Source organism: Ostrinia nubilalis, chromosome 4, assembly GCF_963855985.1.
Source record: "Ostrinia nubilalis chromosome 4, ilOstNubi1.1, whole genome shotgun sequence".
NCBI classification, from domain to species: domain Eukaryota; kingdom Metazoa; phylum Arthropoda; class Insecta; order Lepidoptera; family Crambidae; genus Ostrinia; species Ostrinia nubilalis.
The window spans coordinates 8,360,263-8,380,038 of NC_087091.1; the positions used below are offsets into that span (position 1 = coordinate 8,360,263).

General features: G+C 37.3%; 1 protein-coding gene across 1 annotated transcript in view; it reads right to left on the bottom strand.

Annotated features, from left to right (window-relative positions):
• Positions 1-10,041: 10,041 nt before the first annotated feature.
• The window catches only part of LOC135088578 (uncharacterized), a 73,168-nt gene continuing 63,433 nt past the window's right edge, over positions 10,042-19,776 (bottom strand). The window contains exons 5-7 of the mRNA XM_063983429.1: positions 17,528-17,661; positions 11,424-11,841; positions 10,042-11,086 (exon numbers count right to left, since the gene is read on the bottom strand). Of these exons, the coding sequence (XP_063839499.1) occupies positions 11,019-11,086; positions 11,424-11,841; positions 17,528-17,661 (620 nt within the window). The 3' untranslated portion in view covers positions 10,042-11,018. The remainder of the gene's footprint in view (positions 11,087-11,423; positions 11,842-17,527; positions 17,662-19,776) is intronic.

The following is a 19,776-nucleotide window of genomic DNA, read 5'->3' on the forward strand; positions in this document are numbered from 1 at the left end:
TTTTTACTATAGGGGCCATATCTCGCTCAAAAAACATTCCACAGCTATGAATCATACAAATTAATGTAGCGCCGTTCCTTCTGTTTTCAAAACAATCACCAAAGTTAACTAAAGTATTAGGGTTTCTAAGAAAATCACCAAAATCTTAGACCACTCCCTCTGTCACAACTCTCCTAGCACCGAGGTAAGTTGTGACAGGTACCGAGGTGAGTTGTGACAGCATTGCATTTCATCTGTTAGATTTATAAATACCATAATACTCAATCAAATATGATTTTTTAGCAAAAAAGTACTTTAATCATCCTTTAGTAACAATTAAGACAAATAGTTCTAGGATTTCGTTACACAGATTGAGCCACATTTCTCCAGTTTTCATTTTTCTCCCACGACACTGGGTTTTTTTTATTAATTTTTTTAGCTAATATAGTCACTTAATATATTTTCTTCCTCTTCTGTCAAAATAAAATATTCGCGGTGGTATAATCCATAGACGGAGCTTCGCCTTCTGGGTTTACTTGATAAGCCTCTTTTTTCTTAATATATCTTGACAAGTTTAGATTGTAAGAGGACGCAACATATCTTAAACTTTAACCCTTTTTAACCTAATCGCTTCATAAGCCAGGTCCTATATTTCGAATCCAGCAAGCAGTTCCTCTATCTATACGGCATTTATGTAACACAAACCTTAGTGGTTTCCTGAATGCTGTCAAAACAAATTTTGTCTGTAATTCTTTTTATTTGGTAAATAAATGAAAAAAAAAAAAAAAAAAATGTATAGTTATTAGGCATTCTAAATCAAAAAAGTAGCAGCAGGCTATTATACAAATTATGAACCTGCTAACACACAAAAAACATCTAAAAACATCGTGGAAATGGCCCATCAGAAAAATTAAGTAAGCTAGGAGAGTTGTGACAGGCTGTCACAACTCTCCTAGGTGTTTAAAATGACGACTTGGTTCGAATAATAATTTTTATTTTCTAAACACGATGCGCACACAAAATATCAGTGCTACATTTTGAGACCTGAATAACCATGCAACTTGAGAAAAAATAACACAACAGTGCACATATACTAAAACATGATTCCGTGGGAGAGCCATGCTTCGGCACGAATGGGCCGGCTCGACCGGAGTGATACCACGGCCTCACAGAAAACCGGCGTGAAGCAGCACTTGTGTTGTGTTTCGCCGAGTGAGTGAGGGTACCGGAGGCCCAACCCCCCCCCCCCTCCCCACCTCCCAATGATAGCGCAGTTAAAAACTATTTTACCCCAGGAGGGTACCAGCTGCGTTAGCGTTGGAGAATCCCTCACTGGACATCCATGCTCAGGACACAACACACCTGAGCGTGGATGCCCAGGCCGCCCCTCGTACTCTGGGGAGGGCAAAACCGCGCTCAACACCTGGGGCAAGAGCAAATTTACCATGGCACCCCCTGCCACGCTGACCGTGGACTTTTGCAATATATATCAGGGGCTTACACTCTAACCTCAATGCTGTTCACCACCACCTTGAGACAGCAAAGCCGGCCTTGCTTTTCTTAACCGAGACTCAGATATCGTCTCCTGCGGACACATCTTATCTCTCCTACCCTGGGTATAAACTGGAACATGCCTTTGTGCCTAGGGCCGGGGTGTGCGTGTACGTAGGGGGCAATATCAGTTCTCGACGCCTCAGCCACCTCGAAAGCAGGGACCTCTCCATCCTATGGCTCCGCGTAGACAGCGATGACCACCCCCGCGTCTACGCCTGCCTCTATAGGTCCCATAGCGGTGATGCCGAAACTGACCGACTCATTGAGCACGTCCAAATGGCTGCAGAATCAGTGCAGCAGCAGATCCCCTCTGCAGAGATCGTGATACTTGGCGATTTCAACGCCCATCACACCGAATGGCTCGGATCGAGCAAAACCGATCATGCAGGGAGATCTGTTCACGACTTCGCCTTCGCATATGGCTTGACACAACTGGTTACTACGCCCACGCGAATCCCAGATGTAGAGAGCCAAGAACCTTCACTGTTGGACCTTCTGCTGACTTCCCATCCGGATGGCTATCAGCTATCCGTTGGCGCCCCTCTGGGCTCCTCGGACCATTGCCTTATCCGGAGTACGGTGCCACTCACGTGCTCGCCGCGACCACGAGTTGCATGCAGTCGCCGCGTGTGGCACTACAGGTCAGCAGACTGGGATGAGATGCGGTCCTTCTTCGCATCTTACCCCTGGAGGCAGGTTTGCTTCACGCAGGATGATCCCAGCGTCGTTGCTGATCTTGTTGCTGATGTGGTGCTGCAGGGTATGGAACTCTTCATACCGTCTTCTGTTGTTCCCATTGGTGGCAAATCTCAGCCTTGGTTTAGTCAATCCTGCAAAAAGGTTTTACGCCGGAAGCAGGAATCCTACCAAGCCTGGGCAAATGCAGCGAGGCTACGGGATGAAAACACCAGCGCATTAAAAAAGGAGTTTAACTTTGCCTCTAGGTCTTTCAAAAGAGTCATTGCAAGGGCGAAGTCGGAGCACATTGGTAGAATTGGTGGGAAGCTAGAGCGTCTTCCTTCTGGAACTCGTGCGTTCTGGTCTCTTGCCAAAGCTATCCAAGGAAATTTCTGCACGCCATCATTTCCACCCCTGCACATGGGAAACGGTTCGTTGGCCCACGATGCAAAGGAGAAAGCCGATCTTCTGGGCAAACTCTTTGCGTCCAACTCGACACTGGATGACGGGGGACATGAGCCACCGATTATACCAAGGTGTGAGAGCTGTATGCCGGATATCCGGTTCCACCAAAGCTCAGTACGCCTGGCTCTATTTTCCCTGGATATCCATAAGTCGAGTGAGCCCGATGGAATCCCTCCTATCGTGCTGAGGACGTGCGCTCCAGAGTTAGCACCGGTTTTAACGCGTCTTTTTCGGCTCTCCTACCTCTCTGGCATAGTCCCGACCTCATGGAGGACAGCTTTGGTGCACCCGATCCCTAAAAAAGGTGACCGCTCAAATCCGTCCAACTATAGGCCGATAGCAATCACCTCCTTGTTCTCGAAGATAATGGAATCCATTATCAACAGCCAGCTCCTTCGGTACCTAGAGGCCCACCAGTTGCTAAGTGACCGACAGTACGGTTTCCGTGGAGGTCGCTCGGCTGGTGATCTTCTGGTCTACTTGACACATTGTTGGGCACAGGCGATCGAGACTAAGGGGGAAGCATTGGCGGTCAGTTTGGACATGGCGAAGGCCTTCGATCGGGTTTGGCACAAAGCGCTTCTTTCGAAGCTCCCTTCCTATGGGCTTCCCGAGAAATTATGCGGATGGGTCGCCAGCTTTTTAGCAGACAGAAGCATTAAGGTCGTTGTCGACAGCAAATGCTCAGACTCTATGTCTGTGAATGCTGGTGTCCCCCAAGGCTGTGTGCTATCGCCTACGCTCTTCCTTCTGCATATCAATGATATGCTGCAAATTAGCGGCATTCATTGCTATGCGGACGACAGCACGGTTGATGCCGCTTATACCGGCCGCGCAAATATCTCTCGGGAGAACGTCATTGAGAGCCGTAACAAACTTGTGTCCGAAATTGAAACCTCCTTGAAGGAGGTCTCAGACTGGGGTCGACGCAATTTGGTCCAATTTAACCCTACAAAGACACAAGTTTGCGCGTTCACCGCCAAAAAGTTGCCGTTTGTCGTATCCCGCTGTTTCGAGAGCACTCCCCTAACTGCCTCAGCCAATATCGGAATCCTTGGTGTCGACATATCGAGCGAAGTCCAGTTCCGTGGTCATTTAGAGGGTAAGGCTAAATTAGCCTCGAAGAAGCTTGGTGTGCTCAATAGATCGAGACGGTATTTCACTCCAGCCCATCGTCTGCAACTTTACAAGGCGCAAGTTCGGCCTCATATGGAATACTGTTCTCATCTTTGGGCAGGTGCGCCCCAGTACCAGCTTCTCCCTCTGGACCGCATTGAACGGAGAGCAGCTCGAATCGTTGACTGCCAGGACATTTCGGATCGGCTTGACCCCTTGGCGCTGCGTAGAGATGTATCCTCACTGTGCATCTTCTATCGCATGTATCACGGGGAGTGCTCCGAAGAATTATCCGGACTTATTCCTGCCGCCACTTTTCGCCACCGATCTACCCGACAGCACTTCCACCCCCATCACTTAGATGGTTGGCAGTCCACAACAGTACGTTTCTCTAGAAACTTCCTGCCCCGTACAACCAAACTGTGGAATGGACTGTCGTCTGCGGTGTTTCCGGACGGATACGACCTGCAAGCTTTCAAGAGGAGAGCGTATCTTTACCTTAAAGGCCGGCAACGCACCTGTAACGCCCCTGGGTCTGCGGGTGTCTATGGGCGACGGTAATCACTTACCATCAGGTGATCCGTCTGCTCGTTTGCCTCCTATCACATAAAAAAAATAAAAAAAAAAAAAATGATATAAATTGAAATAAAATTTTGGCGAAAAACTTACTTTTCGCATTTTTTTGTACATAGACGTCATATTTACGTAACCGTGCCTCTAGCGCCGCCCGCAGATACTTAGTCAAGAAGAGCGTCTTAAAAGCGATATACCATCGTTTTTTCCAGCTTCCTAACTATATTAAGTAAGGAGAAATCGTCCTTGTCACAACTCACATCTGTCACAACTCTCCTAGGTCTCCCCTACCTACCAGTAAGTTTTAATGGCTTTTTCATGTTTTTTCAAGATGAATGCAGATCTCCTTGAACGGTTTGCATTTAAAGTTACACCATTTCCAATGCATTGGTGCTTTTTTGATGTATTAGTTAGAGAAAGAAATCGTTAATATTAAGAATGAAATTACCTTAAGAAAATCAACTAAATTATGATGCATTTAAATAACTCCGTTTGGGCTGACGACAGTCGTAAAGTAAATAGAATAATGACCGGCGTAAAATGCTTAAGTGCTATTCCTATGTTGTCACGGTGCCTGAATTCGAATGGAAATGAGATGGTCCAAGCTTTTAGTGGCAACTAAGGTCTCTTGGATACACTTCTTGACGATATTGCTCTGGTCTTTGACGCGTCACTAGTAAACATTGTCTTCATTCATCCTATGAGCAAACGAGGAAGTTACAAAGTGTATTTTTAGTAATTTTCATTTGTCACTTATTAGTATGCTAGGTACCTACCTACTACTTTCCTAAGTACATGTATGATGTATATTGAAGCTGATACCTGTTTCAGATTTGTTTGCGAAATTAAGACTGTATATGTCGGCCTATTGCTGAGCACGCAGTCCACAATAGCTGAGAGGTGGTTCAGGCCATTTTTAATTGTGGTTTGAAAGCATCTATCTGACTTACCCTAAGTTACCGGCCAAGTTTTATTAACCAAGGTACAACATGAATAACTTCTTAAATCGATAAATTTGCACCATCAGATATCGCCACTAATGCACTTCAGGCGCAAGTGCATAAAGTATTTTATTTTTATTTTGGCCCAATTTTCATATTAAGTCAATCACATCAAGGCCAAATTGCATCTACGACAGTCACCCTGTAACCCCATTCTGCCTGAATTGCGAACTGCGTTAATACAATTCCGTTCGGGCTGACAACGGCCTTTCAAGACGATATCATAAAGTAGCATCTCTAAGCGGAGATTACGTCACGCTGGCTGACTTCGAATGGAGATGAGGTGGACTGAGCGTTTAGCAGTAACTAAAGCCTGGCTTCACCCACTTGACGTTATTGACCCTTAGTTCGACTCTGTTGCGCTTGGCAGACGATCTAAGGCAATGTTAATACTAGACATTACGAGGCCCCTCCAATCATGGGCCTGCTAGAATCCAACTAGATCCAGGATCAATTCCGTACCGCGCGGGAATAACTTGACATCTCGACCTGCACTTTTTTTTTTATTAGCTTAAACGTTTCCTCTACCTTATACCCTTCTGGTATAAAAAACTCAACTCGAAATATCCAAAAATACTTGAAATACAGCTCTTGTTCACAAGTAAATATCTCCAATTTAGGCAATAAATATTTGACATAACGATATATCCAATTAATATTATTCGTACAAACATTTATATTTCGATTTATCAATGTATGTCAGAACATGTATTTGTTAATATCTCGACTTATACATTTATGGATTTTCGTTTTTAATTTGACAAAAACAGTTATCAAGTTATGATCCTCTCTGAGTACTAAACACATCCATGATATGTGCAGTTGTCTAGTTATGCACACTGTCAAGAGTTTGGATATTTGGAGTTATTCAGCTATTACATTCGTATAATCATATTTTTATATGTGTTTTAGCAGTTGTTAAAATATAACATTGTCAGGATTTCGAGCGTCTTTAAATATTTTTTACTTTGCAACCCCTGAAAATATTTTTTAATATATTTAAGCGTTAATTATGACTTTTATTACTATTTTCAATAGTTTAAAACTAAATTAACGTTTAAATAGCAAGTTGAAAGTAGAAGGATAAGTTTAGTCAATAGGTAGGTACTATCTACTTATGTTTTTTCATAGCAGACTAAGATTTCGTTTGACAACCGAATATAAGTAAAAAATCTAATAATAAACTTTTAGGTCAACTTTAAGTTCCGGATATTTTTTATAGTCTATTGACTTCAATGACATTAATTAGGAATAATGATGAGGTAAGTAGGGTCGATACGCCAGATCTCGTCTATTTAGTGAGTTTGTAGATTTGAGGAATAAAAATAATATACAATTTTTCGTAATCATTTTGAACGAAAAATTGTTGTCAATATGCTCCCTTTAGTCTTTATAAGTATAGTATTAAACTTGCTCTAAACCATTAGAAGTTTTAATATCTTTGTAATATTAATATTATAGAAAAAATGCATTCAAATCACTAATAATTAATAACAGCATGGAAATAAAAAAATATAGATAAAATCTTACTACCTAATTGGTATTCAAAATATTTAGGTATCACACTTAATAATTATAAACATTCATATTTTTAGTTTATTTCATTTTTTTAAATTTCAATAGCATGGCTCAATTTACAATATGGTCTCCTCTCTAGGCACAGTTTGCTTTTTAATATTATTTACAACGTCTGTACTCTGTATTTAAAAAATTGTCGTGATAATGTGGACGCAAATTGGCTATCACAAAGGGTAAGCTACATTTGGAACGTGTATTAGCGTCCAGGAAAAGGCCTAAGTACTGAAAAAAATCTTTGTGTTCGATAAGTCATGTAAATAACGTTTTAAATAATATACAACATGCATTGTTTTGTATATTTTAATATCTTAGACCCAGTTAGACCAGACCGCGATCACTTCTGACGCAAAGTGGAAATTTCATTGTAGTAAATTCGCATCCACCTTATTTTAAGTGTCATTTAATAAAGTACAATCACCGATATCATTATCCGTATTGTATGGTTCATGGTTAAGGCTTAGAGACTGCGGTAAATCCCAAACTAGACCTAAATATATTAAAAACTTACCTTGAAACGCGCACCTGCTCACGTGGGATTTATTTTTGGCAAAAACGGTAGCATGCTATAAGATTTTTTTAATGTGGGTTTACCTGTCATACATTCAGGGAATCATAGCAATAGCTTTCGTTCTAGAGTGATCCGTCATTTGGACGTGAACTGGACGGTGGACGCGAAAGGGCGTGTCGACCTTACGCAAAAATATTTCAGTTAATTTCAATTATTTTAAGCTTAATGGTAAGCCTAAAATAATTAAAATTAATTGTGCTTGTTATGAAGCATGGCTTTTGTTCTTTTATTTGTCTTTTTTTTTTATTTTAAGTAAACGTACAGTTATCTGATCAAAAGCAATCATAATCTGCGATTATATTTGATTTTTCTAATAAATTTGTTACTATTTCATTGCAAAAGTGATAAAAATATGTTCTATTTTTATGTTTTGTTTTTTTACTTAAACTTCATTCAAAATAATTAACTTAAATCCAATTTTTACACCTTAAATGTTTGTTTTTCTTTGGTGAATAACTTGACAAGTCGTCGGTACACAACTTGACAAGTCTTTTTTTTAATAGATTAAGAAGATAATTTAATTAAATTCTTACGCCAATCGAAAGATACGCATCAAATTAGCTTATTTCAATCATAAAAATATCAATTATCATTAATTCAGATTTACCAGAGAACTCTAAACTTTAAAATCGCTCCCCTGAAAAGTACGCAAAAATGACATGTCAAGTTATTCCCGCGCGGTACGGAATTAGCAAATGAAATTATTGTGATAACGTCGCTTACAAAGACAATTTTGGAAATAATATAAGAGATTGCTAAATTGAAATATTATTATGCCTATCTGAAAGATATCTTTTGTAACAAAAACTATTTTTCATCTACCCTGCGGTAACTGATTTGAATTTGTCTGAGCCTGAATGATATTTAATATTAAGTAAATAATACTATAAAAATGGCTTCGGCTAGGTCCCAAGTTTTGATATTAACATTGTTTTCTTTAGCCGTATTTGGTTAATTTAAGATTTGTCTAACATACCACAAAGCTATTTTTCAGCAAGAAGCGGGACCTCGCCCGGGGCTACCACAAAAACAAACTTTGCTCTCGACCCGCTCAGATTTGCTTAAATATTCATTACTCCAGTGTAGCTTTTAAAAGTGTAATTAGCGCACAATCGAATAATATCGGCGATTGAACCACATTTTTGGCCGACCGTGAATTCAAAAGTAACTTTAGGGTTTGGAAACTTGGATTTTACTAAACAAAGTTGGGTGCGGAATGAATGGGCCCGCCGCAGAGACACTGTCGGTGATGGATTTTGCCCAATCAACGCCGGGCCTAAATGAAAAGAGTCGGGCCCTAACGAACGGGCGAGACAATAGTGTCGACCGAAAGCCTTAAAGCTCTACAAAGTAACAGATTGTTATTGGTTTCGCGATGCCACAGCGGTCCCCGACAATGGCAAGCGTTGAAAAGTAAATTGTTGTCTTTGTTGGGAGTCCATTCGACCGGCCCACGATATGTTTTATATTGCAACATTCCGCCCGAATGAATGCCACGAAAATAGCTCAGGCAACCTAAGATTAAATAAGATGCCTCGGTTTTCTTGACAACATTTAATATTCAAATATTTTGGTTCCTTTTCCATAAATAGGTTTAATACATTTTTGATGAAATACCTAGGACGAGTAGGCGAATAAATACAGGCTGTATTTGATGAATTTAATAACCCATTCCAGACAATAGCCGATCTCTATCAAACTGTATATTCTATTTTGTGTTAAGAAACAATAAAAAAGGTTTCTGTCGAGAGAATTCTTCATCATACCCGAGTCAATTTAGAAAAAGTTTTACAAAGTAATTTGACCTTTTTGGTCAAGTCGATTCACCATGCGACTACTTACTGAGGTGACGCCGCGATGGGTCGTCTAATATGAATAGAACTAATGATGCGTTAAAGTAAGGGGAGCTCGAACGAATCTAATTAACCCAATGTAAACTAATTACTTACCGTGTCACGACAGCTTTATTGGGCACAATAATTCCAAGTTCACCAATTGGAAAACATCTGTTATCGTACCTACTAATAATGGCTAATGATAGAAATCCATTTGGCCGGCCATGGATAAATAGGCCAGTGAGTGAGCTAATACGTCATAGCTGATTCGAGTAATCCGTTTCCAGGGAGCGCAACTGCTCAATAAATGATTTTCTCCATAATGGCGAGACTTTCTGTGTTTATTGTGGACCCCATCCCCGGAGATGATTGATTGGGGATTATGTGGAACTCTTCCAATGGCGAATTACCGATTTATTTTTATGTGTAGTGGGGAATATTGTCTTATTATTGTGAGCATTTTATGGGTTAAGTGGGGTTTGTATCATATTAATGGCCTGTGGTATGGTGCATAGATATTTCGTTATCGTACGAAATTCTAAGCTAGCGTAGTGAATCCGAAATAAGTTTGCTGATATCTTTTGTTTCATGTTTGCCAGTGTACCATTTATTGTAATCTAATAATATACAAATTGTTTCATCAACATTTTCATAATTTATTTCACTGAGATAACAGAAATTAAACTCGCAAAACGAAGATCCAACATCCTTTTATTTATCTCTATTCCTTTGAAATAATTTACAGCAATACATTTATCTATTATTTACATGGCTTAACAATCAACATCAGTGGAACCATCAGTAAATAACTCTATTTTAAACTATAGATAAAAATAGCAGATCTTAAACAAAAAGTAACCTATTCCTAAAATTCGTTTAAAGTGAGAAGTAATTCTCATAATTTAATTATTTTTTCTGATTAATTTGTCTAAAGACATTACCTAATGTAGATTGTTAATAATGTTTCTTCAGAGAGAGAGCGAGAGAGAATGCATTCCTCAAGATAATATTACCAAATCAATTGAAATTAAAGTTTAGAAATAAGTCATCAGTCTTTCGAAAGGGTGAGATTCTTCTGCACTAACCATAGCTTCATTTTTTTACTAAATTCCTCCTCCAAGTTTTACTAAAATTCAATAAATTTTGCTAGTTATTAACAGATACATTACTTTAATTTGCAAGAAACGGAGTTAGTTATCTATTTGTTTTACAAACAAACCTTATCACATTTATATTTCTTAATTATTACATAGCTTATATAACCTACACCTGTCTTAGAATATAATATAAATTTTGGCCATTTTGACCTACCTCTAATGCATTTTTGATAGTCTGAAATCTGGATTTAGAAACTCATGCGTTAAAAAATCGTGTATTTTTACATAAATGAAGTTTGTGCCTTAGGTACTGGCAAAATGAAATAACCCAGTGAAAATTGGTAACTTATAGTTCACATCTTGAATATAGATAAGTGGTTAACCAGCTTTAAGACTCATTAAAATGGCATTAAAATCTATTTAGTATTAACAATTCTGCTTTAGTTTATACATGACCTATCGGAAGATAAATTCTTACAGTTGGATATGTTCGATGAGTTTGTACAAAATGAAATGTTTTTACAAGTTCTGGTAATTTACGTTTGTACTTAATTAATAAATATTAGTTAACGAACTACCGGATATTGTACAAAAATGGCACTAGAGAGGCTACTATCCGCAGAGTACTGCACGAAATTGTATCTGAAACAAAAAGAGTAAAATTAAATTTCGAATGAAAAATTAGAATAGGATTTGATAAGAAAATTCAGATATGAATTACGCACTTGTCGTACTGTTTGCTTACATAGTGACAGTTGTGAAAAACAAAAAAAAAAATACGTTTATTATCCCCAAAACGAATCTGTTTGTAAGCGAAATAACTAATCCAATCACACGGATCATTCATAATCCAAACCCATATCTCAATCTAAATCCGGACATTACCAGATGATTCCATTTAACCGTAATATGGGAAACAAAATGTTACCGAATTAAACACGCTTTACTGGGCCAGCAGTCCAATATCCATTTCACTTACCTATTGCACTATTACGGACTCCTAACACCGAAGCAACTTCTGGCTGCTCCATATCGAATATTAGTTCGGAACGTGCCGCGTACAAGTTGTATATGCTAGCTATACAGGTCAGCCGCAGGCTGCCTCTCTCGAAGGCCTCGTTGCGAACGATAAAAGTCACCTCGCCCACCGACGGCAGCCGGTTATCAGGCCCTGTCCTTTCAAACACGGGCTTCAGGCTCTCCTTCGGAGGCCGCCTTATCTCCTCTTTATGCAGATTTATGTAGGTCTCGTCCAAATACTGGATGTTGCTATCGTCGTGGAATATATTGAAGCCCAAGTCGTCGTCTGGGAGATCGGTAGTAGTGGTCTCGGCTTTTGGAGGCGGGTCCCACTTGAACCATTGGGGTAGTTCGTGCACGTATGATTCCATGTCGATCTGTAAGCAAAAATATATTGTAAATACTAGAATAAAGTTCACTGTATTTGGAAATGAAATCGAAATAACTTATGTATCGCTAAAACTTTTTCTATTGAAATCGGTTTGATTGTAGTTTCAGGCTGTGAAGCTGGGCTTGGCTTATGGCTAGTAAAATATTTGAAAGGTATAAAGGTTTATCGTTGCCGCTGGGAATCGGGTTCGGAAAGCTACCAACTAAACTTCTCAACATTTCCCTATATTGTGAAATTGGTTTTGGACTTTACATCAATAAGTTACGGCACATTTTCCCTCAACTGACTTTAGAGAATAGAATCTATACTTTCGTCTTAAGTACCTGCTTATACTATAATCTGGAATCAATGACGTTGTACATAAATATATCCATAGTTATTTTCGTTGTAGAGTCATGGTAGTTGGTTAAAAGGTATTTTTACAAAACGAATTCCTAGTCCAAACTAAGCCGAGTATAATGTACCTATTGACACACTTTACGGAATGAGGCCAATTCCGCAATAGATGTCAGATGAGCCAAGAGAGAAAATTGCTGAAAGTGTTCCGCCTAGAGCGGCTTCTGATTAAACTTGCCGCGTGTTTCAGAATATTATAGTACCTACCTATATTCAACTGCGAATTTTTTGTATTCACTTACACTCGCAAGAATCGTATACTGTATCGTTCGAATCGTAGGTAATGCTGTCGTAGCACCATTTATGCTACGATGTTACGGGCTGTAGCGAACTACTACGAAAGTAAGGTTTGCGGAAGACACAAACATTTTGAGGTTACCTTCGTATTATGTGTGTATGCAAAGGGATTGGAAATAGAAGAGCAAATGTCTCATGCTGAACACAGCCCTATGCTGGTAGTAAACTTGAATAGTACTCAAATAATAGACGTTTTGGCACACTTTCAGCAGAGCGGGTACGAGAACCATCGCAGATGTGATCCCAGCCAGATAAAGGGGTTCGCTAAAAGCTTATCTAGCTCAGAGTTGCTTTGTGATTAATGAACACGCCTACGCAGCGGGCAGCGAGCAAAAACAACACTAGCGTCAAAGTGAAGTAAGTAGGTACGCCATTGTTCTCCCGTGGACATCTGGCGAATCTGCTTTGTCTGTCCATCGCGTACACTCAAAATAACTTTTTGCGCGTGTACGCTTTCGGATTTTGAGCATTCAAAAGGACGGAACTGATCTACCAACAGCAATAAACTAATGAATAAATATAATGTAAAAATACAAATAGGAATTGATGCTACTTTTCACATCATTTTGTAAATAAAATCCACAATCCTAAGAATTTGAATAAAATATTGGGTACGTAATTAAAATTAAATCTAGGTTTGAGAACGGCGCCTTTCCAGTTTTAGGCGTGTTTGTTTAAAAACAGCGCTTCATTGTTCTTGTTAGCTACGAGCACAATAGGTCAGAATTCCTTTCAGGTAAGTTATTTTCATGTTTTATTTCCCTGAACAAGCTTATTTATCCCACTGCTTAGTTGTAAGCGCAAAGTACAAACTAGGGACAATTTCTTGTGACCGCTTTTCTCTCGGTAAATATATTGAATTTTAAAGTTTTAAACCAGCAGAATATTTACTGGTAAACGAGAAAAGAATGTAGCTTCGTACAAGAGACATAGTTACTGTCTTCCGCAGAAAAATCAAGCCCCGTCCCGGCTAGCCCCGAGCTTAAAAAGTACGGAATAAAGTCATTGTGCTATAAAATAAGAAAATTATGTTTCCGTTTGTGAGAAATAATACTCGTAGTAGAATAAATAGAAACAAAGTTAATTACGAGAGAAATAAAATTTTCAACGAGTATATGTATAATAATGTAGCGTTTACTAAGTCGATCCAATGAACTTTTTCGTTAATTATTTAATTAGTAGGTATAGTTAGAAGCTGTCATTAATCATCTTATCCACTTGCCATTTTGTTGACATACTTTTACCGCCCAGTACACAGTCTTTTATTTTCCCTTAGAAGCGGACATCCCTGTTTTATTAATTCAATCGTTAGATATTACTATTATGTATAAAATTGATGAAGGAACTAGTAGTTGTATTTGCTTAGTTTCGAAGAAATATTCGATATTGTGATTTTATAAAAAAAACAGTTTTAGAAGCATATTTTCTAAAAAAATTACATTAAGGCAGAATTTTGTTAAATAAATTTACCTATCACTATAACGTCTACCTTTATGCAGAAATAAATGGTTATTGCTGCAGTAATTTAGGAATTATTTAATAATTTATGATTTTCAGAAAACATTTTTTTCTCCGTTACACTAGAAAATTGGCAGCTATATTTACTTTATATTGATGCATGATATAATTATCTATAATACCTGAAAATATTACTTGCCTATCCCGTGGAAGTTCGATGATACGACTAGAAAAATTTGTCAAAAGTAATATTGACTAAGGCCATCGGTCAAAACCACTATTAACTGAAATTTGCAGTCAAAAGTGGTTTTGATCGATTATGAGTTTTGACTGCAACATAAATATCGATGTTTCGAAAACGATAGGATTTCCAATAAGCCGCCAGAGGGCCAACTCTATAATTATCAAACTCGACCAGACAAATTAATAATGGTAAAAGCAATGAATTTCAATAGTTATCTAACAAAGGCATTAAAACCGTATTGTTACGGACGGCATTTAAAAAACTAAAAAATATTGAGATGACAACCCTATTTACATATAAATTTTCTAAACTCATAGAAATTAAAATATCTTCCAACTTCCACGGGATAGGCAAGTAATATTTTCAGGTATTATAGATAATTATACCATGCATCAATATAAAGTAAATATAGCTGCCAATTTTCTAGGACAACGGAGAAAAAAATGTTTTCTGAAAATCATAAATTATTAAATAATTCCTAAATTACTGCAGCAATAACCATTTATTTTTGCATAAAGGTAGACGTTATAGTGATAGGTAAATTTATTTACAAAATTCTGATTTAATGTAATTTTTTTAGAAAATATGCTTCTAAAACTGTTTTTTTTATAAAATCACAAAATCGAACATTTCTTCGAAACTAAACAAATACAACTACTAGTTCCTTCATCAATTTTATACATAATAGTAATATCTAACGATTGAATTAATAAAACAGGGATGTCCGCTTCTAAGCCAAAATAAAACACTGTGCAGTATGTTCATTCAAGCGCGCTTGCAGGCTCGCTCAAAGCATATTAGATGGTAGCAGTAAGATGCTTGCTACATGCCATGCTTTCACGGCACTGCTGCTAATGTCCACTCAACCTACTGACCTTAATTTTGACAACATATTACGGAATAGCTCTTCCATGCTGCTAGTCTAGTACTTTATTTTAAAACCTGCCTTCTTCCGCGAATTGTTAAGCTACTGTTAAACATTCTGTTATTATAAGAGGTTTTATTATGGGATTATGTTTTTTTTTTTTTTTTTTTTTTTAATCTCCGGCTGAAATTGCCGGAGTTCGGTTTTTGAAGGCAAACAATTTCTCGTAATTAAACAACAATGTATTTTTTTTTTTTTTTTTTTTATAGCAAGTGCTGGAAGTTTCTCGCTAATGTCTACGAGCAAACTTGTAGTCTCCAAACTTTATAGACGTTTATTTATGTACAAGGTTTTAAATTTACAAATGAAGTTACTATTTTTTTTTTACAGTAGTTTTTTTTTGTACTTTTTTTTTATTTTTTTTTACTTTTTATATATTCTTTTTAATCTTTTTTTTTTTTTTTAATATTTACATAAATTTAAATATCATTTATACTTAAATACTTTATGTATACTTACACAAAATTTTACTTACGTACTATTATATTCTTTTAAATTATTTACAATATATTTACAAAATTGGATGAATGATTGGATGGCGCTTTCCCTCTTTAACAGGTCCGATATTTCAAAGGGATTAACTTTAACATATTGGCATATAGCCATGTGCTGTACTCTTTGCCGGGCAAAACGTGGACATTCTTTGAGTAGGTGGAGTATATCCTGAACAGCATTTGTGTCGCAATTGCACTTATCGGTCTCAACTATCTTGAACCGATGTAAGTACTGTCGGTGATAGCCGTGACCGGTAAGAATTTGTGTCAGGTGGAAGGAGTGTTCCGCCTGAGCGAAAAGTTGGTTGATGCTGTCCAGGTTTGGGAGCCAGTTGCGAGTGAGAGCACCAGTGTTAGCATCAATGTAGCGATCTTTTACGGTTCAATGATCTTGTTTTCAATAAAATAAACATAATTATACTCGTATGTATTTATTGCTCAATATCATAAATGGTTTTCATTCAGATTTTTTTAAGCACAAAAATACGAGTAGAGATCAACATTCTAAAAAAGCTTTTAACAATGGAGATCCGGCGTTTTTTGTAAAAAATATCATCTAGAAAGATTTAAAAACATCAATGTGTAACTTGTGAATAAAGTACCTAGGATTATTTTTAAAAATTCATGAATAAAATATTTTCCTTTAAAACTTGCGATGCAAATTATGTGACCTTTATACGAAATCGCGAGTCTGGCCGACCTGCCTTCGCACTCCTGGAATTGCAAATGCTCATACATTGCGACTTTTAGTTTTCTTCTCTATTTATTCCAGCTAGAATACATTCCTGTGATAATATCTGAGCTTTGCCAGCAATTTTACCTTAGCGTCGGATATATTCTCGGAATATTTTTTGCCACTGGCAGTAAACAATTACGGGAGAAGGCTTCAGGAAAAGACGCAATAATAATGTCAATATTTTTTACCCGACCCAGAGCTGTCGATAATGTGCGCGCATAATACGTAAGCGGCTGGAGATTAGCCTCCACACTAATGCCACACTAATGCTCTCATATATTGACTACGGACGCTTAGATACGGATTATTTAGAGACGATTCGTCTGCCTTTCATTAGATTGCCTGCGTTGATTTACTTTTATCACAACAATCTCATGGAGCGTATCAACAAGGGCAATCAGTGCTTTGACCCGTCATACTGAGTTAACATTCATAAACCGAAACACATGGACCTTGAGCTTTTTTCATTTCGCTTTGATCTTTTGTGCCATTTATGGAGATAAATCGATAGACTGCGTGGGTGAAGCTCCTCCTATTCTAGTCTATTAAATTGTTATTTGACCGCTTTAAGCCCACAGGTTTTGCCACAATACTATACCTACTTCGGAAGAGTTATATACAGAGTGACTATTATGATTTTTTCCATACAAAGATTAAATAGGTTGGATATTATACAACCTGTACTACCTAATCCTTACAAGGATGTTCACTCACAACAAGTCACTCGTATAAAATAACTTGCCAGAACACGAGACATAACTGCAGTTCACACTGTTATGTCCGTTTCAAAGTTAGTTTTTTATACCATTTTATTTTCGATAGTTTTTTCCTCGATGTCCAATATACTTCTAAATATAAGTGCGTTCATACACATGTCACAATTCCAGATAAAATACACACTATGGTGTTATTTTAAAAATAAATGTGAACGTTTTTCCTCGATATTTTATTGGAAGAGAGCGAAATAAAAAGCCTCATGTTGCTGTTTTAAGGTATCTGTTATTTTTTTCTTGTCCTTGGACAGTAAACGTTGTGAACTAGCGACAAATCAGAAATCGTCGTCAATATACATACAGACAGGGCCTTCATATAATCTAGGTCTAGGGTAAGTTTCAAGTTTACCTCTCTTCCATTGAGTGCGAAGGTGAGGTTGACAGGAGGGTAGGCAGGAGGCGACGCGCATGTGGCCCGCAGCGTCGAGCCCACGCCATACCACGATCGGTCCGACACCAGCTTCGGGCCCCACTCCGGCGGTTCTACAACAAATGCCAATTTGTTATTATGATAGAATGATAGTGAGTTTTTTTTAAAGAATATTACTCGTAGTAATTTTTATTGCACTAATTGGTCCCGTACTAAGCTAAATACTATGCTTAGATACGAGTGGATTCACCACAAATAGTCGAGCAGCGGTAGGGTACGAACCAGCGTTCCTCTGGTGTCGAGTCGGCCAGTTCGACCCTTTCACAGTTCGTCTATCGTGGCTTAAGTAGCATCAGCATTTAAATGTTTCAAAATTTTCTTACGACATTTTCCCTATTTTTCGCAATCTCAGTCCAATTAATGAAAATAAAAATACTTCTACTCTATCGATACTGCAATACTTAAGTTAGCGCCAATGGACGTCATTGTATTGGCACCGTATTTTTTAAAAGTATCCATTGAGTATTGTGTCATATTATCTTCCTTATCAATATTTTTTATGATTTACATACAATATTGATTTAAAAAAGATAAAAAATATCTCACTAACATGAATCAGATTATTGAAATATTTTCAGAAAAACGTATTCTTAATTCTTGATAACGAATTAAAACAATTTGATCGACGGTCGATATCTGCGCTAATCTCTTAAAATTACATGACGTTTTCCTGCACGTGCATGCAATGAATACTGGCTTTACAGTTTACTAGTTTATCATTTGAACCATTTGCATTCCTTCAGAAAACTGATAAGATCAATTTATAATTTGGGCCAACATCTTGCTAATTATTGGCTTACAAACGAGCTATAACCAACTTATTGAATTACCCTTGTTATAGAAGGGCTCTTGGATGGACGAGACTTAATTAATATACTGAGTAGACTTTATACTTTATCCTGCAAACTTGGTCATTGACTGATTACTTTCCGCGAGTTTTCTTGGATTGTGTGACAACAATTTAAAGTTACAAAACGATGTAAAAAAGTTTTTGTATTTCTTACGAAAAAATAATATTATTTTTAATTTTAACTTTTTAATGCTTGAGTGAAGTAATTGGGTCAATGGCACCAATCCAATAGGTTTCAAGACACGATTGTTTCTATGAATTTTTATTTCAATAGCAGCCTACCTTAATTTATTGGTTTCAATGGAATCTAATTGACTTTATAAAGCTAATTGCAGTATTTGTTGTTAGAATGTTGTAAATTACCCACGTGTAGGTATTTATTTATTACACTTAATGCGTCTGTCTCTTTATTGTTTTTGTTTTTTTTATTACCATGTGCCACTGTTAATAAATAAATTTTTCTTTATTTCTTTCTGCAATAACTTAAGAATAACATAAGAATCGAAAGGACTTTTAGAATTTAATTTAATTCCGCTCTAATATTCTGACAATCCCCCAGGCTACAGGAGAGCAAATTTAAATTACATCAAAGGGTTTTTCATATTTTCAATAACCAGATATTAACGACAACCCGTTCTGTAACGTTAAAACAATTTTCGGTATTATGTATTATTACCATTACGCGGAGTGAGAGCAAGATGAAATGCTCAGTATTTTCCCGCACTTTATTAAATACGGCATATACGTTAAATCTTTTTCTTTTGTCCTTATTTTTCCAATCTCATTTCAAAATATTACCTTACGAGGAAGTACCTAATGAATTATTTATATACTTTTCAATTGTTTTCCAGTTGTGGGGCAAGACTGAACATCTGTGAGCGCTTATTTCCGTGGGAAGCTGATTCTTTTATGAAGTTAGACATGATCAAAATAAAACGATAATAGTTCTTAAGCAAGATGGACAGTAATGGAATTCAATAAGTACGAGTATGTATTATCTCAACTCACTCATTCATAACAGTAAAGTATTATAAAGTCTAATATTTTACATTGTTTTCATACTAATTGTAACGTGGAGGAAAACCGTGTGGCTTTTATAACGTGCCTATATTCAAAGCCATCGAGGAACAATTTGTTCATTCATTTTACACACTCGTACTTATTCATAGATATCGAAGCAATCTGTCCCATTTAACAATAGCAGTTATTGTAACCAATTTAAAAGCTTAACAAAGGAATTCATAACGTGAAATGTGAATGAAACTTCACACTAGTAATAAACTACAAAACCTATTTCACTACGTGGCTTTTCTACGAA